This window comes from Siniperca chuatsi, linkage group LG1 (assembly GCF_020085105.1).
Source record: "Siniperca chuatsi isolate FFG_IHB_CAS linkage group LG1, ASM2008510v1, whole genome shotgun sequence".
Classification (NCBI taxonomy): domain Eukaryota; kingdom Metazoa; phylum Chordata; class Actinopteri; order Centrarchiformes; family Sinipercidae; genus Siniperca; species Siniperca chuatsi.
The window spans coordinates 7,939,733-7,960,464 of record NC_058042.1 but is presented as its reverse complement, the minus strand read 5'-3'; the positions used below and the strand labels follow the sequence as shown (position 1 = coordinate 7,960,464).

General features: G+C 40.0%; 1 protein-coding gene across 7 annotated transcripts in view; it reads left to right on the top strand.

The window, feature by feature from the left end:
* The window catches only part of neo1a (neogenin 1a), a 155,973-nt gene that overhangs the window by 68,063 nt on the left and 67,178 nt on the right, over nt 1-20,732 (top strand). For all 7 annotated transcript variants that reach the window (XM_044193466.1, XM_044193438.1, XM_044193428.1 and 4 more), the window contains exons 3-4: nt 15,917-16,192; nt 17,507-17,657. In XM_044193466.1, coding sequence (XP_044049401.1) covers nt 15,917-16,192; nt 17,507-17,657 — 427 coding nt within the window. The remainder of the gene's footprint in view (nt 1-15,916; nt 16,193-17,506; nt 17,658-20,732) is intronic.

Genomic DNA, 20,732 nt, shown 5'->3' with positions numbered 1-20,732 from the left:
GAATTCTGAAGCATCGTCACTAGATGATGACAAGAATATCTTATTTTTTGATATCTTTTGAAAGATGGATTTAAAATGTGTGATTCCAGGGTGACAAAAAGGGATTACATTTTGGTACTTAAGATGTAAATAAAATATGTTTTGAAATGCATATTTTACTCTACTTGGCTTCTGCTGAGGATGCAGAAATATGGTGCAGCCATAAGTGTTTCATTGCATATTCTGCACTGAAAGAACGCCTCGCCTTGGGCACAGATGGAGTGTACTGAAGAAACCGAAGTGCTCAGTTGGTGAGCATCTTTGTTTTTTATGCTTCAGAGACCAATGTTATTTATGGATTGACTTTTTTGCATCATCTGAGCAGGTTTCCACAAACATTGATGGTATGACGGCAGTGGAGAGGTGGGACTTTAACTGAAAGGTGTGAGAGGTAACACCTTGAAAAGCATTTCTCTCCGCTTACACTCCATTCATATCCCACACTCTCTCTTCCAGCTGACTGGGTTTCACCTTTTCCAAGATGCTCTTTTATGCTGGTGGAAACACAGAAAGAAGAACCACAGTTTTTTTCCCCCATTTCCCTTAATTATGGTAGATTCATTGATATTTGTTCGTTAGTGACAAACAAAGGGGTTTTATCCCGGGAATGTCCACAATTTGCTTGACAATCCTTAATGAAGTTCATTTGCATTTATTTTGTTGCTTTTAGCCAAAGACAGACAGTCTGTATTCCTCACACAGTGTCACTCAGAGCTAACTTGAGGGGAAAAAAGTTTCGAGGGTGCAAGATGGATGGGTGGTGCTTGCTAAATATTCCTATGCGTTCTGCAGAATGACAGGGACGAAAATAAAAGCTGGGAATGAATGGGGCATCGTACGTGTTCTTCATCTGGAATAAAGACTGTTTGGGGAGCTGTTGGAGCCTGTTCAGGCCTGCTTAAACACAGACTTGGTCTTAATGTGCAGGGGCATTACATGTGTGATGCAGGCAAGACTTGTGTGAGCAAGAGCAAAGTGTGAAAAAGGAGTGTGATAAGCAAGAAAGTGTTATGTTGTTTCAACGAGCAATTCAGCTGTGCAGGGAACATAAAGAAACTAGTGTTCACAGAGTATGTGTGGAATGGATCCTCCTTTGACTGAGCTGTCCTGAACTCTGTGTGTACAGTAAGTGCCCTGGAGAAGGTGTTCAGGCTTCTCATGTCCACAACATGCAGTGCCTTCACACTTTTTTATTGGTAGTTGCAAGCTATGGTGGTGTCAAATTCAGGGGTGTCAGTGTGTGTGTGTATGAGCGTGTGCACCCACATGCATGATTTCAGGGCGGCGTGGAGGCGTTTGACTCACTGAGTTTAGTCTGATGAGGCTTGATTGATGCTTAAAAAAAATAAAGGCTTGCGGTGTTCGAGTACAGGCTCCCTGCTGTTAGTGTTGATGTGTGGTATTATGGAATTGCCTTTTGTACAACTGACTGCATCTTGCACTGCATCCTGCTTTAATGTCCCTGAGAGGCAATTTGGCTTACAGAAAGCAGTCAATAATAGTACAATACATAAAGAATACAACAAATGAATAAAAACGGCAATTAATACAATCCATACATGTGTACATACAATATATACACAAATAGACACAAGTACACAGGTTAGCGCCAATGTAACTGTTGTCATTTTCACTTGTCACCAAAACCATCAGAGAAAGCAGCGAAAGAAAAGAAGCCAGAAACCAGCGACACGGTATCACATCACAGCTAGCAACAGGCCAAATCACATTTTGTTTAAAAAACCAATAGCTGATGGAATAAGCATCATGTATCTGTTTCTGTTTGTATCACCTCTGGGGAGGTAAAACCTCTGCCTTGATGGAAGCAAATTAAACTCACCGTGTAGAGGGTGCTGGGAGTCCAGTAAGATGACCTGAGCTTTCTGTGTGGCTCTGACTTGATACAAGTGGCAAAGACCAAACCAACAGATCATAGCAAATGTTAGAACTGACTCAATAAAAGAAGTATAGAACACTTTCAACATTAAAACTTCTGAAGAAAAACAATCTTTGTCTTTTTATGAATAAAATCAGTGTTGGCGTCAAAGGTAAGCTTATCGTCCCAGATGGTTCCCATGTATTTGTACTGCTGGCAAAAAACATCATCTTCCACAGAGTCTCCTCAGTATTAGAGTGGGATGCTGTGTGTGTGTCTTCTTTCAAGCTGTAGAATAACTTGTGCTCCAAGGTCAGTGATCAGTATCTCGCCTATTGTTTATACACACACACACACACACACACACACACTCATTATCTTATTTGGGCTTTCAATGGTTAATTTCTATGTTGGACAGCACAATGTGCAGGCATGTATACATATATACAATAAACACTCATCAGAGGTTGATTTTGTTCAGAGACATTCTGCACAACATCTGCTCCATTTGAAGGCAGTGCACTGCAGATGGACTGGAGTAATTGCAAATGCCACACTATCAGACTGTCCAGGTGTTCTAGAGATCTGTTGCATCCTTTTCCATTAGGGATGAGTGATTGATTGGATTGCCTTCATTGTTATTTTGTCTTCCTCACTGTTACTGATATGATTCATTTCTATACTTCGCTTTGTTTTCCTCTCTGTGCTTTTGGGAGAAAATCCAGTACTGCACATTTTCCCTCAGTAAATATATCCAGTTCATATTTGCAAATTTAATCAACCACAATAATAAACAGTTTACCTATTAGTAGTGTGTAAAGAGTAGGCCACTGTGGGTATAAATACTGCACACTGTATGATCCTCATTCAAATACGAATCTTGCCCTCCTGCAGCCTATTCAGTATGTACGGTATGTTTTCACAGTATTTGATGTCTGTGTTTGCTGTTGTTTGTTTAATATGTATTATACATGGCATCTGCATCTTACCAGACATGGCTAATGAACTTTGAAACTGTGTTGTGTTTTATGTCTACATGGAGAGATTGGTCTTCTCATCATTTAGGATCCCTTGCTGAAATATGTGCGGCTCTGCCTGGCCTGTTATTTAGACTCACTGGAGCATCTCAGAAAGATGTTTATAGGAATTTGGAAAAGAGAGAAAAAAAATTTAAACTGAATTCTGATCTTTTAGCTCTTGACAGGCACAAGCAATCAGCTGTTTTCACTATTAATATAAATTCAAGGGTATAAATTTGGACTTATAGTTCAACTAATAAGCAATAACTGAATATGTACTGGCTTGTCAAACATTTATACAGCATTTAATTCATTCCATTCTTTTCTGTAATGTTTTCTCTTAAATTTCAGCTCCTCAGACTCGATCAAACCCTCACAATCTGTCACTCAGTTGTCCAAGTCTATTTTCCATTTTCTTCATTAGACTTGAACCTGTCACCATTATGTTAATCCTAAATTTGAACCCTTTTGCACACAAAATAAATGTAATATTTTAATCTGGAAAATTAGTGCTTGTATGGTAGGTAAGGGGAATGGAGGACTGCTAACTGGCGTTAATTTGCCACACCATCACACCTCTCGACGAGGTTAACGATGATGAATAACTCTAGCCATGTTGAGTGACATCATCACTCTGCACTACATCTGTGTCTTCAGAAACATCTGCTGCTCCCAAGCTGCCAGTCCCATACTCATACAAATTCAGGCATAGTTTCTATTTGAGAATAGTGGCTCATAAAGAAACCTGAGAAATCTGTCTCACAATAGATTGTCAGCAGCCATTCTGCCTGCGTCTGTAACCTACACTATGGAAGACAATTCCCTTTAAGTTCAGGAGTCAAGCTGATGCTTTGTGTAGCATGGTTGACTGCCTGAGCTGCCTCATTGTGTCTACAGCGCATTTCATTATCAACAATACCACAAAACCCATGCTGATATTTTCCAAAAAGCAGCTGCAGATACTTCACAATGAAATGCTTTACAAAAATGTCTACATAATGTCACAATGTGAACAAATGAGTATGTTAACTATCACAGCTCACTTCTAATCTCACTGATGCAGGAAGTGTTTTTGTTCTACCTTAACTTCTTTGGGGTATAATTTGAAGCACACACCCACACACAGTTTTAAAGATAAGTACTAAATTATGCTGAAGAATAAGTCTGCTCAGTGCTTGTATGTAGCATTTGACACATTTGCATTTTGTTTCCATAGATCAATGCAAAAGAAGGGAGTTCTGTGAAAAACAGTGTGCTCTTTCATCATTGTGCTATGATGAAAAACTACAGCCTTTTTTTAATAAATAGATATCCTTAATAATTTTAGTGTTGGTAAGAGAAGGTGGTTTGATGTGAAATATTGAGGGTAGAATTCATACTGAGTGCTACCCTGCTGAGGTCCTAGTTTTTATTTGGGCTTTGCCTGGTCTTGGTTTTACTTGTCTACAACGCCTTTCAGAGGCTCTCCTCTCTGTTCTCCCCTCTCTGCCCTTTACTCCATCATTTCTGCTGAGGAAGATGCTCCATTTTCTTCTGGCCCCATCCTCCATCCATCTCATTGCTCTTGCAGGGCTGGGGAATAAACAGAGCCGCCGATAGCATCTACAGATGTGCCGCCAACATCCCCAGATAAGAACCAGTAGCAGCATGCCCCTCTCTAGCAAACAATAGAGCTCCCACTGAAATGTGTGGTGGGAAGATGGAGGGGTGATAGGAACAGGGGTGGAGACTGAATGAATGCGACTTGGAGAGTAATGCAGTGAATGAGAAAGAGACAGCACAGTGGCAGAGCAGAGGCTGAAAAATTGGAAGGAGAGGTGGATGGTGCTGTAGGGCGGGAGGGAGTGGGACAAATGAAGGGGAGAGGTCATCCCTTCAGCTTGTATCTATGTGTCCATCAACAGCAGGACAGGAGTGTGTTTGGCTCCTTTATCTGGATGGCCTGTTGAGCTAGTGGAGGGTGGAGGGGCCCTTCATTCCAGTAGAGGGGGCCGTTGCTCTGGGCCTTAAGGAAACAAGCACTTGACGAAAGATGTGAGGACAGGCCAGTGATAGCCGCTGTTTGTGGCACCTGTTTTGGATTTGATTGACATCTCCTTCATAGACCCCTCTGACATTGGAGGCCGCTCTGTTGAGCTTCCCTCTGCATCGTCTCTTACCTCTCACCTCCTCCTCCCCTCTTCTCTCTGCTAAGGGAGCGAGGGAAAGGGGGGGAGGTGAGACGGAAAGAGCAAAGGGATGTACGGTCGTAGTGCCAACACATCTATCTGTGCTTGGGTAATGGGAGCAGCCGCTGCCACGGTCTCCTGTGTCTCCCGTGGCAACGACCTCTGTAGAAGGTTAGCCTCAAAATGGGCCTAGAATGAGCTAAATTCCCAGTGATAAAATAAGACACCTTAACATGATTAAGGGCCATAATGCAATCAGTATTGTTTCAGCTACAACTCAATTACCTGTAATGAAAAAGGGCTCTTTTTCCCTAGATACTGTTGGGCGTTAGCTTGGCTGGAGGTCTAACTGTGAACAGGTGAAACGCACATGGGAGGCAGAAGAGATGTGATACCCTGAAGGAGAGTTTAAAAACTTACATGCTGACTCACAAACTGAGGATCATGTAACTATTAAGTCCAGCATAGACACAGTCACACCCCTCAGCCTCCTCACACTGTGCCACAGTTAAAAAGATGTGCATGCAACTAATCCAAGTACAAACATTCCACTAGAGCTGATTAGAGCTGATTTCAGTAGAGCAATTAGGTTAATTTTATTAATTTATTAAGTTAATTTATTAGTTGAAAGATAGAAAGTTAATTGGCAACTATTTTGATAATCGATTAATTGTTTGTCATTTTTTGGTTCCGTCTTCTCATTAGTTGCAGTTTTGCATCCCAGTTACTCATTAATTTGAAAAAAGCTCTTTTTTTGCTGCAAGGCCATGCACAGTGACATCTCAAAAGCTGACAAATGACCCCTGCTGTGTGGGTGCGGTTGCTGGTCAGATGGCGCGTAACGATTATTGACAGTTTTTGTCTGTGTGGAGAAGAGAGGATTGCACAGAAACTCCTCCTTTTTGCATTTCAGGTTTCATGGTTTTGCTTGTCATAGCAGGGAAATACTGTATATACATGATTGTTGTAGTTTGATTCAAGCTTTTTAGTAAATAATATTTAGTGTTGGGTGATATGTATCCTGACATAAATTTGTCAACTGTTTTTCTGTCCCATTAATACTGCTGTAACTATCCAAATCAATGAGCAGGACTTTTCTCATCAAAACTATTTTACATATGCAAGTGATGAATCAAAGCATCTGTAACTGGACGTTAAATGCCCAGTTTCCATAAAAATAAAGTATTTGGTGTGATTTTGGCCATTGTGCTGTTGTTATTTTCATACCAGCATTGATAGACCGGAAAAACTTGATTTCTGTCTTGTAAGTCACGTCTCAAAGACTTCAGATTTGGTTCAAAACTGTGACAAAGGATTTTTTCCATATATCCAATCCAATTGTATTTGAATCAACTACAGTGAAAATGCATTAATACGTTTTACTACTGCACATAATTTAGATGGTTGACATATAAGCACTATAATGGAATTGAAACAAACATTTCTGAAAAGGAAATGTTGATTTCCTTCTTATTGATGTTCCCATGGCAACTGAACCGGCCCTGTCATGTGTCCGTCTCCATCCGTCACCATCCATGAGCCTCCTTGTAGTCTCTCCTCTGTCTGTTCCCACAACAAGCAATCAGGAGCTGTCAGAGTGCCAACTGTGCTGTGTGATGTGTCATTTCCCATCAAGACACAAATGATTGTGTGTAATTTCATTGTAGGCTGGTCTGTTTGTTTTTTTTACTAACATAGGCAAGAAGAAAAGAAATTCAGCAATCAAAAAAGCAACTTGTCACGCTAGTAACATGTACAGTGGAGAGGCAGGTTACTGACAGTTGTTTAGAGCAGACCTTTTTCAGTGGCTGTCCTCTGAAGTGCATGTTATATTGCCTTATATCTTCCTGAGCGTTGTTGTAAAAACAAAGCAAGAAATCGCTTCTATAAAGAGTGAGAAATGTAGTAATCAGGCGGAGGTGACTTCTCGCCTCAGTTGTACTCTAAACAGCAGCTGCGCCCCAGGACCCATCCGCTGATAGTCATAAATGTTTAGAAGGGCGTTCTTTGCACAACATCTGGTCTGTACCCAGAGTGGTTTAGCAGTTAAAAATATCCCTCCCCTGGCTAAGCGCTATCAGAGATGTTAAGCCCTGCAGAGAGAGAGAGAGTTAGCTTAACATACTTAAAGGTGTCTGTTAGCTGAGGATCAATGCCTTGAATACACTACTACTACTCAAATAGGTGTCTACTTGCATCTCTGTTCAACAATGAAATTAATGTATTTATGTCCTGTATGTATGTATTTATACATGTGTAATATATATGTCTGCCTCCTGCTGTTACGGTCTTGAGGTTGTCATTGGAAATTTAACAACAGGCTGATGTGTCATTCTGGGACAGCAGTATTCTTCTTAGGATTTTACTGTACTCTTTTCAGGCACTGACATGTTACAAGGTCAGGATATGCTCTTTCTGTCATCTGCTGCACCCGAGAACCATTTATACAGCCCAGCAGATAAAATAAGAACCCATGTCTGAGGTTGACTCCTGTGAAACACCACCCATCCATCTTCTGTCTGTCCTTCTGACGTGTGTACGCAACACAAGCATTTCTGTGGGAGTGTGTATGCTTTTGTGGTTGCCATTGTTCTGCACACGTATCATAGAGTTCAAAAGTACTGATTCATCTTCAAGCCACAGTCTTTACACTGATTAACTGAAGCCGTTCCATTTTTAGCTCAGACACAGACAGCTGTTTGGATCAGATGAAAACTGAACATATTTGATGAATGAGATTTAAACAATTTTTATGGACCAACGTCATTTCTGTTATGACAGTCACTCCCAGTCACCCCTGCCTGTTGGTGAAAAAGACAAATATGTTGTGATGACACAGCCAGACTGTGCATTTTATTATTTCCACAGTATGTCAGGCTTGATACATGATGAAGTCCCTCAGTGACTTCTTTATTAGATTCCAACACACAGTCATTAATTGATCCTGTTTTCATTCTTGTCAATCTTGGGAGAGCTCCCACCTGTCACCCCCTGACAGGATGAAGGTTGCTGTTACCTTTTACGGTGGAGCGAGTGAAGAACATCAGCAGGCATCTTTTCCAAAACTGAAAGGATCTTCAATTTTTCCCTCACTTCTCTTGACTGTGTTTAGTATGAAAACAGTAAACTCGGTTTTCCTTTCCTCCTAGTTGATCGTACAGATTTAAACTTGCAAGTTTATATGTATTTTTAGATGAACACCCACAGTCTTTCTCATAAATTGGTGGCTATACGTCTATTATATCTTTCCCTATCAGGCCATACAAACTTTGTAATTAAACATTGAGATTTTCTTTTTAAATACTTAAATCAGCCCCATTTTTGACGACATCCCACATTTGTATTAAACCAAAAGAAGCAAAAGCAAACTCCCTCATGGCGTAGGATATAAAGAATTCATGCTTAGGTTTTCATGTAACATGCACAGCCACTTAAGAACATCACTAAAGCACCACCCCTCAAAGCTAAATTTCACAATGATCTCTGCTGCATTAGAGAGATAGAATAATCCTTTTTTCTGTGTACCATAAAGTGCCTTTATTAAGAGTGATAACGGGGCTAACGGGGATAATGTTGTCTTTGTGTTGTTTGAAGGGAATCAGTTTGAGTGGGTTTTGCAATACAATGCAATTTAAAGTTTGAAAACAGATACAGCAAAGGAGAAATATAAACATTTGTCTCTCAGAGCAGACATCAGTTTTTTATGCAACTGATTGCTTTTTACTGCCCATCAGCTTCCATGGTGTTGCCTGCGCTTATGCACACAAACTTGCATGTGCATACAGAGTGCATAAATGTATTAATAATCACACATAACCAATGCTTTACCAATTGGAGGTTTATTTTCTCGCACTAAACCCTGTGAACTTTTTAGCCCAACAGTGCTTTCTCAGAAACCCAGAAGTAATCGGCCCACTGACTTTTTAAATTCAGTCTTAAAAGTAAAACGTAAACCCTGAAATTGGATGCATAACACTTAATAAGTGAAATGTCTAGTTTTTTTACAGCTTTAATCTAGCATTAGAAAAATTCAGAAGAAAAACACCACACCAAATCCTTACAACTTGTACAGAAAAGGTCTCATTCTAAACAGAACAAGGTATGTGAGATTTTTCTGTATTTTAAAATTATACTTATTTACTAATTCATAACGTACACTTGTACAAGCAAACACAATCCAATACAATAGCCCCACAATAAATCATACCACAGTAGAGTTTATTATATTCTATTCAGTCTTTGTTGACACTATCAGAGAGGTGTTGATGTAACTGTGTGGTCTTTTTTTTTGTTTTGTTTTGGTGTTGTGTTTGACTGCATTATAATGAAAAGTGATTCTGATATTTTAACACGCAAGGGCTACAGAATGTGAGAATAATAATGCATTACAATAAATCACCAACATCTACACTAAATACATATTCAACAATTACCAGAGAATTAAAGGAAGAGCTCTCTTACACAGAGCCAGCAACATTTTAGGCTTTCACAAAGGTTACCAGGGTAGAACATATTGCAGTTGTGACTGTATTGGATTGTATTAGATTGTGATGGTGTACCTAATGAACTGGTAACTCACAGTGATATCTGCATAACTTTTAAGAGTTTCCCTTTGTGTTTGACCGAGTGGAGTTCTGTTTAAATTGTACATTTGAAATCCTCTCAAAGTACAAAATATCAATAAGGCGTGAATACTTAACTGTTTTACAGTAAGAATATAACCTTAAGTATGTAGGCTGAATAGCATGATTTGCTGTAATGGAGGAAGCCCTTAGAAATATTCTCCCCTGAAGCTCTGAAACCTTCAATTAGGGAATTAATTATCACTTACGCTGCAGCTGGCCTTAAAGGGAGCATGAACAGAAAGGAGGCACTGAACTGAATAAAACAAAGTACATAATGTACAGAGGAATTTTACAGCAGGGAAATACATTTAGACCTTGCCTAAGCACACATATCAAAGCCAGTACATCTAATAGACATTATTGTCTTTTTTTGGACTACTTGATTCCCCTCCAACTCCCCCATTCAGTCTTAGATTTTCATTGCCACTGATTGGATGTCTTAACACTCTGTCTAATTTACTCTTCATCCAGGGTTGGATCTAGCACCTTGCTGACTGAAATTAGTCTTTTTTAGGCTCAGCAAACTTGATTTGGCTCTGTCTGGTTTTGTGAAATTCATAAATGCACCAGCGATATGTTTGTGGTTGTTCTGTCTTTGTGTGCATGGGTTGCAAAACTGTAATAGATGTGTTGATAAGGGAGGACAATGTTGCAGGGAAAGGTGGAGCCAGCGAAGATGTCATTATTGTGATTCAAAGGAAAGCTCTACCCCCTTTGGATGGTCATACACCAATAAATATCAATTTGTTACAGTCAGTGCATTCTAGGAATTATTCTGTCATGAAGGCCTTTAATTTACTTTTTTAGTATACCCACTTTCCTTCAACCTGACTTGTGTACTTCAGTTTCAGGTATTGATTTCCTGCATTTCCCAGAGAATGGGCATGAACTTGTTGAATTCAGAGAGTGAGAAGTAGTGGAAATAATAGTGTGATAAGAATGGGAGTCACAGTTGTGGCTGTACATTTTGGCCTACTGATTCTGCTATCTGTGTAGAAATTGGGTTTCTCCGTCTCTTTTGTGATGTATTTCTTCCTTCTGATTGTTCATGATTGCAAAATGTCAAATCTAGAGAGAAGACACTGCTCTTTGACTCTAAGGGACTGTCACCAAAACCAAACATTTACCGCTGATCTACCAATCTTCTGCTATCAAGCTCTATTGTAGATGTGCTGGAAGGATCTTGACATAATGTCACATGGTCTATATGTTTGGCTTATTACAGATAATGATTGCATTAGGTACATCACTAAACAACAAATCCCAATGCAAGATAAATCTCCAATAGTTTGTCTTAACCGGCCTTTATGTTTTCAGTATTGCATTTGAGTTTTTCTTGTTTTTCAAATAATATACTGTATCTTTATCTCATATCATTTTTTCCCCCGTCATTTTCATTATGCCAGCAGGGAGCATTAGCCACAGCTGGAAAACAGCCCAAGTGGCTGGTGAGTCCAGTCTAGTACAAGGAAACAAATTAGATCAGAGTTGAGTACGTTGCAACATGTGTTTCAACGTGCATGGTTTAGCCAGTATCCCACACTGCCTGTAGGCATGACTCGTCCAGCATAGGCACGATGTGTTGTTTTGTTTCTGTCTCTCTTACTGAAATTTTGACTTTTTTGACAGCATTAGCCTATCATAAAGTTTGGTGTTTTTGCAGTTTGTATTATTCGGCCTTATTAAATGGACTATACTTGTATAGCACCTTTCTAGTCTTCCGACCACTCAAAGCGCTTTACACTACATGTCATTTACCCCATTCACACACTTTCATACACTGAATGAATACACAAAATGGATTATTTCATGTTAGCGGTCCAAACACAGCACTTTGTCAGGCCAGAGGCATATAAGGAGATATAAGCTCTCTGGGCAGCTCCAAAATGATAGCCAGTTTCAGTTTTTTTCCTTAATTACTAAAACTGACTCTGCTTGAAAATATGTAACATAGAGCACTGTTTTTGATCCAAGGTGAAATCCTGCCATTCTGCAGTCAGTTACTAATTCAGTTGAATCTAGAGGGAGATACTTAAAGCCTTCTGCATATTCCATTAAGCTGCTCATTGTTATTCTATACCTAATTTTAATTAAGAATAGTAGGAACCCAACTGTGTGATTTAAGTGTGTGTCTGTGTACATTCATGCATGTGTATGTGCATGCGTAGTTGCACTTGGTTTTGCTCTGAGGTCGGGTAGACAGTCGTTAGGCCTGTTCATAGCTCTCTGCAGCACAATTCTTTCCTGCTAATCTCCATCCAGTGATGGACACATTCATTCATTAGCATTCATATGATTATAAGCTCTGCTGGCAAAGCCAAGCAGATGATGTAGGGTTTGGTGAATCTAACTAACCACTCTTCACTAAGGAGGCATTTGGTGCCACCACTTGGTTAACCGCTTTATTTTCTAGGAAAATGTTGTTTGGAGGCACAGTAAGATGAGCAGAGTCACATTTTGCTCTCATTTATGCTGTATGAAATCAACAAAAAAAACCTGCATTCCATTAGCATAAAACTCTCTCCATTCTTGTGTTTCAACCACTGAGAGATTATTGCTGTCTTGGAATCATTTGGCCTTATCACACTTTGGTAATAAGTGTTGAGATTGGCAGTACAACACTTCTGTTCAACAGATGGTGCTGAGCAAGGGTGTAGAAAATGAAGCTCCCATCCAGTCGATTTAAATGGACAGTTGTGATTAATTGGAATCGATAGTGTTAGCATCGACACTCACCACTTCCCATCTACAATGCCCTGCCTTGACCCAAACTGTGCTTATGTACACAGCTAGTCCACATATCACACATACATGAACACACGCATACATATTTGAGACATCATAATGTGAAGCATCCACTTAATTAACACTAGCTGTTACATTATGGCATGGCTACCTCTTAAGTCATGCCTGTGTGAATTAGAATCTCACACTCAGTCACACACAAGCTGATGAACTCAGCGTGGAGAGCTGTGATGCGGCTGGAGGAACAAAGGATAAATTGATTGAGAACTGGAAGAACAGCGTCAACAGAGTCACTGCAGACTAAACGGGTGATCACACAGAGATGCACTGCTACAGGCGCAGCCGCTTCAAAAACGCCAAAACAGCTGGTGCGCCTGCCCCTGCTCCGTAGCTCTCTCACAGTCCATTTATTGGCATAGTAAACAGCATTATACTCACCAGAGAAATTCACCTGGCTGCTCAAGCAACAGGAAGAAAGTAGTAAAGCCCGCCTCTTGCTTGATTTGATTGGCTGCCGGGGCCAAGTTTGACATTGACGAGCGGTGTGACTCCGAAGCTTTTGTTGAAAAGTTGAGAATATTTTAACTTTTATGCACGTCTAAAAACCGCTAGAAAAACGCGGCACGCGGCACAAGAGAGGAGCGCACACTATAGGAAGATAATAAGTTAATTTGTGGAACCATAATTTCTTGTCATGTCTGCAGATGACTTTCAGGGCTTTCTCCTGTATCCTCTTTGGGCCAAATGTCAAGTCTCAAGCCATTACACAAAGTCGTGGTTATATCTCTAGCTATTAGACCTGGGGCACATTAGCTCGGGGCATCGTCTTCAACATCATCTTTTGAAATGTCATTGCTCCATGGGCCTAAGGATTTCTTTTCCTCTGTCCCAAACTCTACCAATGTTTTTTATTTGTGGATACATGAAGATTTGAGTGCTGAATTGTTCAGTATCTTGAGTGCAGTGTAAACTAATGCCATTTTGTGTGTGTCCATGTTTGTAAAGTAAGATGACACAAACATATCAGCTTGTCTGTATGTTGAGCAGATATTGGCCTTTTATTCAATATCCGATATCAGCTGCCCCATATTGTCCACTTTGAGAATTGAATAAAGTTTATTAATGTGTAATTTCTTAGCACAAAAAACATATAATGCCAAGCAAAATCAAAAAGACGCTGAGGACCACTCCACTGCAGCTGAGAGACATATACACACAAAAATAAACAGTGATGCACTTACTCTAGTAACATCAAACACTTGAAAAACTTTGACTTCTTTTAGGAATCAAATGGAAAGCTTTGGCATTCGTTATTACAGTAAACACCACCATCATGTAACTACCATTATATTCTGACTACAGCTACATAACCTGCAATGAAATTTCTTTTTTTAAACTTTTAATCTATTTTTCTTGATAAATTAAATCTTCATTGAAAGCCTGATATATATATATATATATATATATATATATATATATAGAGAGAGAGAGAGAGAGAGAGAGAGAGAGAGAGAGAGAGAGAGAGAGAGAGAGATATATATAGATATATATATAGATTTCCCTCTAACTTTGGCTAGACTTATTACTCACCCTGCTCTACAGCTGCTAATCATAAAAAAGTACATGATTCAGTGTAGAGCTTCAGTGATTCTAATCTAAATGATTTAGCTGAGGCTTTTACCCTGGCATGATTATACAGTAGGTGATTGGCAGCTTTGATACAAAAATATCAGTACTGGAATCGGATAAGCCTATATTAGCTGAACTATTGTGCAGAGATATACTGAGAGAAGCTGTGCGCGTTGGCCTGGGCCAGAGGAGCGTCTGTAGCTGTTGGGGCCTTATCTTAAAGTATGATTTACCCTGGAGCCACTCTTGGCAGGGGATTTGAAGAGCTGTCTGTAGGTGAGAGGGGGCAGAGACATCAAATTGTCACTCAGCAAGTCTTCAACATCACTTCCTGTGTAAGAGCACAGTTACAGCAGGAAAACTTTCATTCATAAATAGATAAACACATTCTGAAACAAGCCTCTTTTTCATCCTTAGTCACACATTTTTATCCATTCATTTCTCTCTCACACACATTACCAAGGAGACAACCACAGTCAGCCCAAGAACTCAAGAGGCCCTCCATGGTAATAACACAGCATGATATTCTTTTTATTGTAGATGTAGTGGCCTTCTTTCTTTTTAAAAACAACTCTTCCTTCTTCACTAATAAACCCAAGAATACCATTTGCAGTTTACACATTGTAAGTTCTTTTTAATTGAAGCCATTGTGTGCAATTGTTTCGAACGTGGCCCGCAAGTGTTGGTTTCAGATCAATGGCTTCAAACGCAGGAAATAATTATTTTGGGTTGAGATGAAAGTCGGGGTACAGCAGCACAAACAGCCTGTGGATCCAGCCTTTTTTAATTAGTGCTGTGTGTCTCCTGCTCTGCGTGGCAAATTAACATCCACCATCGAGGATAAGTGATTGTGCTTCATAACTGTGTATGGGTGGTTGTGTGTGTGCATGAGAATTTGTGTGTGCAAGAGGTCTGGGGTGAGTGGGGGTTACATTTTTTGTCCTTTTCCACTCCTGAGAATCTCTCCTCAATATGGATTGCAATATGTCGCGTCCAATATGCTCTTATGTTTTTCAGCTCTAAAGATTAGACCTAATACACATCTTGTCATAGTTTAAAACAAATATTCAAGTTTTTATAACTTCCCTAGCTGTTGTGTTAAAGGTCCAAGGTCTGTTTTTTCAATCTGGCTCAGTAAAAGTATGACTTACTTCCAAATGTTTTTAAAATAAATTTAGTTGAAAGTTGAATAAGTTAAATTGAATAACAGTAGAAGCTTTTTTCCCCCCCAAACTCAAATGTGTCAAGACTCCCTTACTGCAATTAGTCTAAAAGTGGTGGATTTAAAAAAAAATAATTTTAAATTCAGCTGCTTTTATGTCTCCATTAAAGTCCCTGAAAACTTAACATTAAATGTTCATGACTAAATAAGCAACAACAAAAGTTAAAAACAACATCTTTAAGTATTATTTATCAAGAGTTAACACTGAAAAACTCAGCTAATCTGCTTCATCAGGACTGTGTGGGTGTGGTTTGATCAAATTTAATTGACAGTGACCAATCAATTCACTAACGGTAATCAGATTCATCAGAGTCCCGCCCACTTCAAACTAGTCAGAAAAGCACGGAGAACCCATTGCTCATACTAAAAAGCTGATGAGAATACATGTTTTCGGGGCATTTAAACATTTTATTATAGGGCCTTTGAACATTTTAATGTAATGTAATGTAATGTTTTATATGTCGAAGCATTTGAATTCTCCTGGTTTGTGATCTTCATTTCTTACCACCTCTGAAGTGTTACAGAAACATTTGTCATTCTCTTGATGTTGGAAGTGAGTGCCGGTTTGACATCCTTGTCCTGTCTTCTTTCAGGGATGCCCAGGTTTGCCAGCCAGCCATCGCTGACCACTCTGTATCTAGGGAACAGCCAGGTGATGGCTTGTGAGGTCAACTCAGATCTGGTGCCCTTCACCCGGTGGGAGAAAGACCGCCAGCCGCTGGAGCTGAGCACGAGGCTGTTCCAGCTGCCCAGCGGAGCCCTTGTGATCAGCAACGCCTCAGAGGCCGACGCTGGCCTTTACCGCTGTCTGGTGGAAAATGTGGGGTCGTCCAAGTCCAGCGACGAGGCCCAACTCCAGATACTGCCAGGTAATTTGAGGAAATAAAGTTTAGTCAGACAACGAGTGAAATGTTGTCCAGTAAGAATGCAGATCAGTGAGTTTTTATTGGTAGATGTAGGATTTTATAGTTACAATTTCAGTCACAAACATATGATACTTAATGGAATGTTTTTAGATTTGTTGGACACTATACTTCCATTGTTATCTAATAGTGAAGGCATTTTTCCTGCTTGTCTTCATTTGTACCTGTTATTCAAACAGTTTCACATCCTTGATTACAGTGCAATTATGTTAGAACTTCTATTGTAGAACCACTTATGCAGTAAATTGAAATTAAAATATAGTTCAGTGCGTCATTTGATTAAAGTGGTACATGATGTCCTCTCTGGGTTGCTCATTACCTTTAGCATGAAGAAATCTGCCTATAGTGAGAAATGTTCGAATGCCAAAAGGAGTGGTGGAACTCCCACTGGGGTTATCAGTGATGCTGACAGTAACTCAGTTGTAGCTCAAAAGGGGGCTGAATTCCATTGTGGCAGTGTGTCATCTCACCCAGAGTTTTATTTACTGAGTTGTTAAGCACCAGGCTCCTGGCAGCACAGAGAAGATATTAGAGGTCATAAATCAGACTTCAACAAGACCCCAGTGGGGGTCTTTATCTCTCTATGTCTCCTCCAAGGATGTGTGGTGGAGTGGCAAAAGGCTTGATGCATACAGAAGGAAAATGCATAAAGCTGTGTGAGGAAAGAAATTTTGATTGGGTGCTACCAGATGTTGAAGTGACAGAAATACATTTGTAGTTGTTTGGTTTCTTGAAAGTCACAACAAATCAGCTTGACAATAAAGTAACTTGGGTGTTTCCAGAGAGAAACGTTGAGAGTTGAGAAAGGCCTTGGTGAAAATTATTCATACATTTCTGTTTTTTTAATTAAAAGTCTGGTTTGAGTTTTAGAGAATTATGATCTAAGCTAAACTCAGAATGATAAAAAGATGTCGCTTTGCAGTCACTTTGCTAAAGTCCTGTGTATTAGCTGGGGTCACACATGACTCTCTGGTTATTGCAGGATGCTACTCAGGCAGTTTGTTGCAGCTGGAATTAAATGGGATCACTTTGAACTCCTAAAGAGCTGAGACTTCAGCTGTCTCAGACATCAACAAGGACATTATTCATCTGACCATTCTTGGTTTGGGTGTCAGGAAAGAATGCCCATCAGACATGAGTTCTTTTTGAAGTTTGTAAGACAGATGACACCCGTTATGTAGAATGTTGCTGCTCTGCTTCACTTACTCACCCCAACCTTAACCTCAGCCTGAACCTTGACCTTTTTTTCTCCCATCTAAGAAACTGGAGAAGAGCGGAAGCTGGAGTTCCTGGTGCAGCCTGTGTCTGTGACCAAGGTGGTGGGCGCCAGCATTCTGCTGCCCTGCGTGGTCACTGGTTACCCTGTGCCGCATGTACGTTGGATGTTTGGAGGCAAGCAGCTAGAAGAAAGGTATGAGCATGAACTCTGGCTGTGAGTCAGATTTACCTTGCCTTTTTGATCCATTTCAGAAATTAAAGAAGCCTTAAAATGCTACAGGTTCTTGGGGCATGTTTCTGCTCTTACTCTTTTAGAAACTGGTGTGCTATACCTTATTCACCTTTACCCATCTAAATCGCCAATAGTTATTCTAAAGCCATACGCTGCTGAACCTGCTGTCCCCTGTCTGTCGCACATTCCAGCAACACATAATGTATTACTCCTTACATATCCTGGTGCCTCTGGCCTCCAAAAGCTAACCTGTTAGTTCTGGCGCCTGCTCACGAAGGTGTTACGAAGCTGCCACTGCTACCCAAAGGGGGGGGGGAGGAGGCTGCAGGGTTGCCAGCTGAGGGGAAGTTCACAAATTAAGAGCCAAGAGAGTGTCACAGTACTGTGCTCTCACTCCTCTGGCTCTCATTAGCTCAGGCAGAGCTGCTCAAACCCGTTGGAGAGAATTGCATTGGACTTGGGAAGTTTGATTCTCACCAATTAAAAAAGCACTTTGTTTACCTAACCCCTGTGTACCAGTCCTATAGCATAATAACTTTGCAACTTGTGGGGTCAACATAAAATAGCTGAAATAGGGCTCATTCATCTAAATCCAGCCCCAGAATGGGATTTCTACCTTCAGTGAAATTAAATGTAAGGTCATCACATTGGTAACCACAAGGCTCCAGTGTGGTGTGAGCTAGATTATCATTAGACTTTCCAACTTTTAGTTCCAAGCACAGCACCACATCTCAAGTTAAATGTCTTAAACACCAATGGAATTGTCGGTGAGTACGCCTGACCTCCAATGGGAGCTGGCTAAAAAGGTACTTATTAATCTACCTTGTATTAATTACAAAACACAATCCAGTGTATATTACCCCCCCCCCAGGGTGTCTACGTTGGTAATTAGCAAGCATTCTCTGAACAACCAGGGAAGTCTTCGCAAAATTGAAGTGGACCCCCATGCTCCTGCCTTCAGAGCAGAAATGGATTGTGTGGCGAATACATTACCAAGACTGTTTGATTTAAGTACGACATTGACAATTAAAAAGAATAGCAGTGGAACTTTCTTTTTTCTCCTTGAGAGTCTCCTGTCCCTCTCAGGCATTACATGAGAGAGAGAGAAGAGCTGCTGTCAATTAAAAAATGGTGTGGCAGTGTAAGGGAGAGAAAGGGGAATCTGCAAAGAGTGTCTAATTGGTCTTTGGTGCACAGCACAATCGGGGCCTTGAAAGTGGCAATGCCAAAGCTGTAGACATGAGATGAAAGTTTATGAAGATGTGTCAAAGCTACCAATTGAAGGCAGGATGACTCGCTGACAGCGGGGATTATCACATTAAGCTTCTGCTGCAGATGCTTCAACTTGGTCATGTCTCTTGTTTTCTTTCCGTCTCTCTCTCTCAGTCTGTGTTCACAATAGCAGAAAAACAGTTTTAACCTGAGCCACAAGATAATGTAGGTGATTAAAATTGAGTGCAACATGAAACCACATGCGATAGTTTTAGACAATGCTGATTCTTGGATGTCTAATTCTCCTCAGTAAGTCTTTGCTAGTTGTTCCACTAGCTGACTGACTCCTCCCAATTACTTTAGGATACTTTTAAAGACACAGTGGAATCCTTCAAAGGTATTTTCAAAGTGTGCCATATAGAGTATTTCCTTCTTTCGTCTTTGAAAAGTCTCATTAGTGTGTTATTCATGACCTGACATAAGACAGACATTGCTGTTTTTTTTGTATCACCTGTCCATATTGCCTTGTAGGACTTAACAGCTGCTATAAAACTCTTTGATGTCTGTGATGACAAATGGGGACAGGGCAAAGACCTGAAATAGAAATTTAGAACAGGTGGCTGTCTAATTCTCAGTTGTTGAGAAGTTGACTTCTCTCTGTTTAGTTGCTGTATCTTATCTCTTAAAATTCTAGTATGCTGGGATCATACTATGCAGTGTTTTTGTCTTTTGAGATGATTAGGCAATCATAGTCATAAATTCTTGATGGAACTTGGCCGAGACATGGTAGACTACATGTTGGACCCCGACCAAGCATAGCTAGCAGTCTTTTACATACATGTAGGTGATTCGGAAGGAGGTGAAGGGATGACTTCACTTGACAACACGAAACAAAAAATGTTTATGTATGTAAACACAATTTTATGAATGAAAGTAAACCTGAAACCATTCATCGTCACTCAGCTGGGAAGTTAGGGCTCTGTCTTTTTCCTTGATTGTGTGGGTGTATACCATACATATAGTGTCAGGTGCGATTAATTTGTTACAATGCCCCTGACTCGAGGATGATAGTCAAATGGTTAGTTCACTGACTGACCTCATTCACCATGTTTACAGTTGTGCACAGAAGAATGTGAAAGTATGCCCTTTGTGGATAAACATCATCGCAAAAAAAGAAGACAAAAAAAATCTGATATGCTTGTCTTTGTGTCGGGACATTGTGAGGCGTCCCAGATGCGTTGATTGTCTTCCACTATGACACTTTACACAGGATAAAACAAGCAAATTGGCTCATTTTTGTTCCTGATGCCCTCAGACCACTATCACATTGATATTGTGTAGTCTGATCTCGGCATTGAATCTATATATTAGTTATCCGAAAACCAATGACTTTTAATAATAGAAATTAATATATGTTTTTTGTTTCACTGACAAGTGTGACCAAGTAGATTGTTGGTCGCCTAATACCTGTTTTTTTTATACGTCAATATAGTTTTTCATAGAGAAGAAGGGGATACTACTCAGACTTTTTGCTATGCACTCTTGTGTGAAATTATTCAACTAAAGTATCTCCACACTGTATCTTGAATGAAAGATTGATATTGCGGTATCAATTACGCTGTGGCATATTCTGCAGTAACATGCTGTTTATGTATTCACCAATGTCCTGATCCTAGCCTCAAATTCATTTAGGCCCTGAGAAAGTCTATTGCCAAGGACACCAAGCTCACCATTTATTCTGATTAAGCTCAGCAGCACCATGACAGAATATGTAACACTTGAAGCTGTTCAGTCAACATGTTGAAAATACATAATTAGCAAATG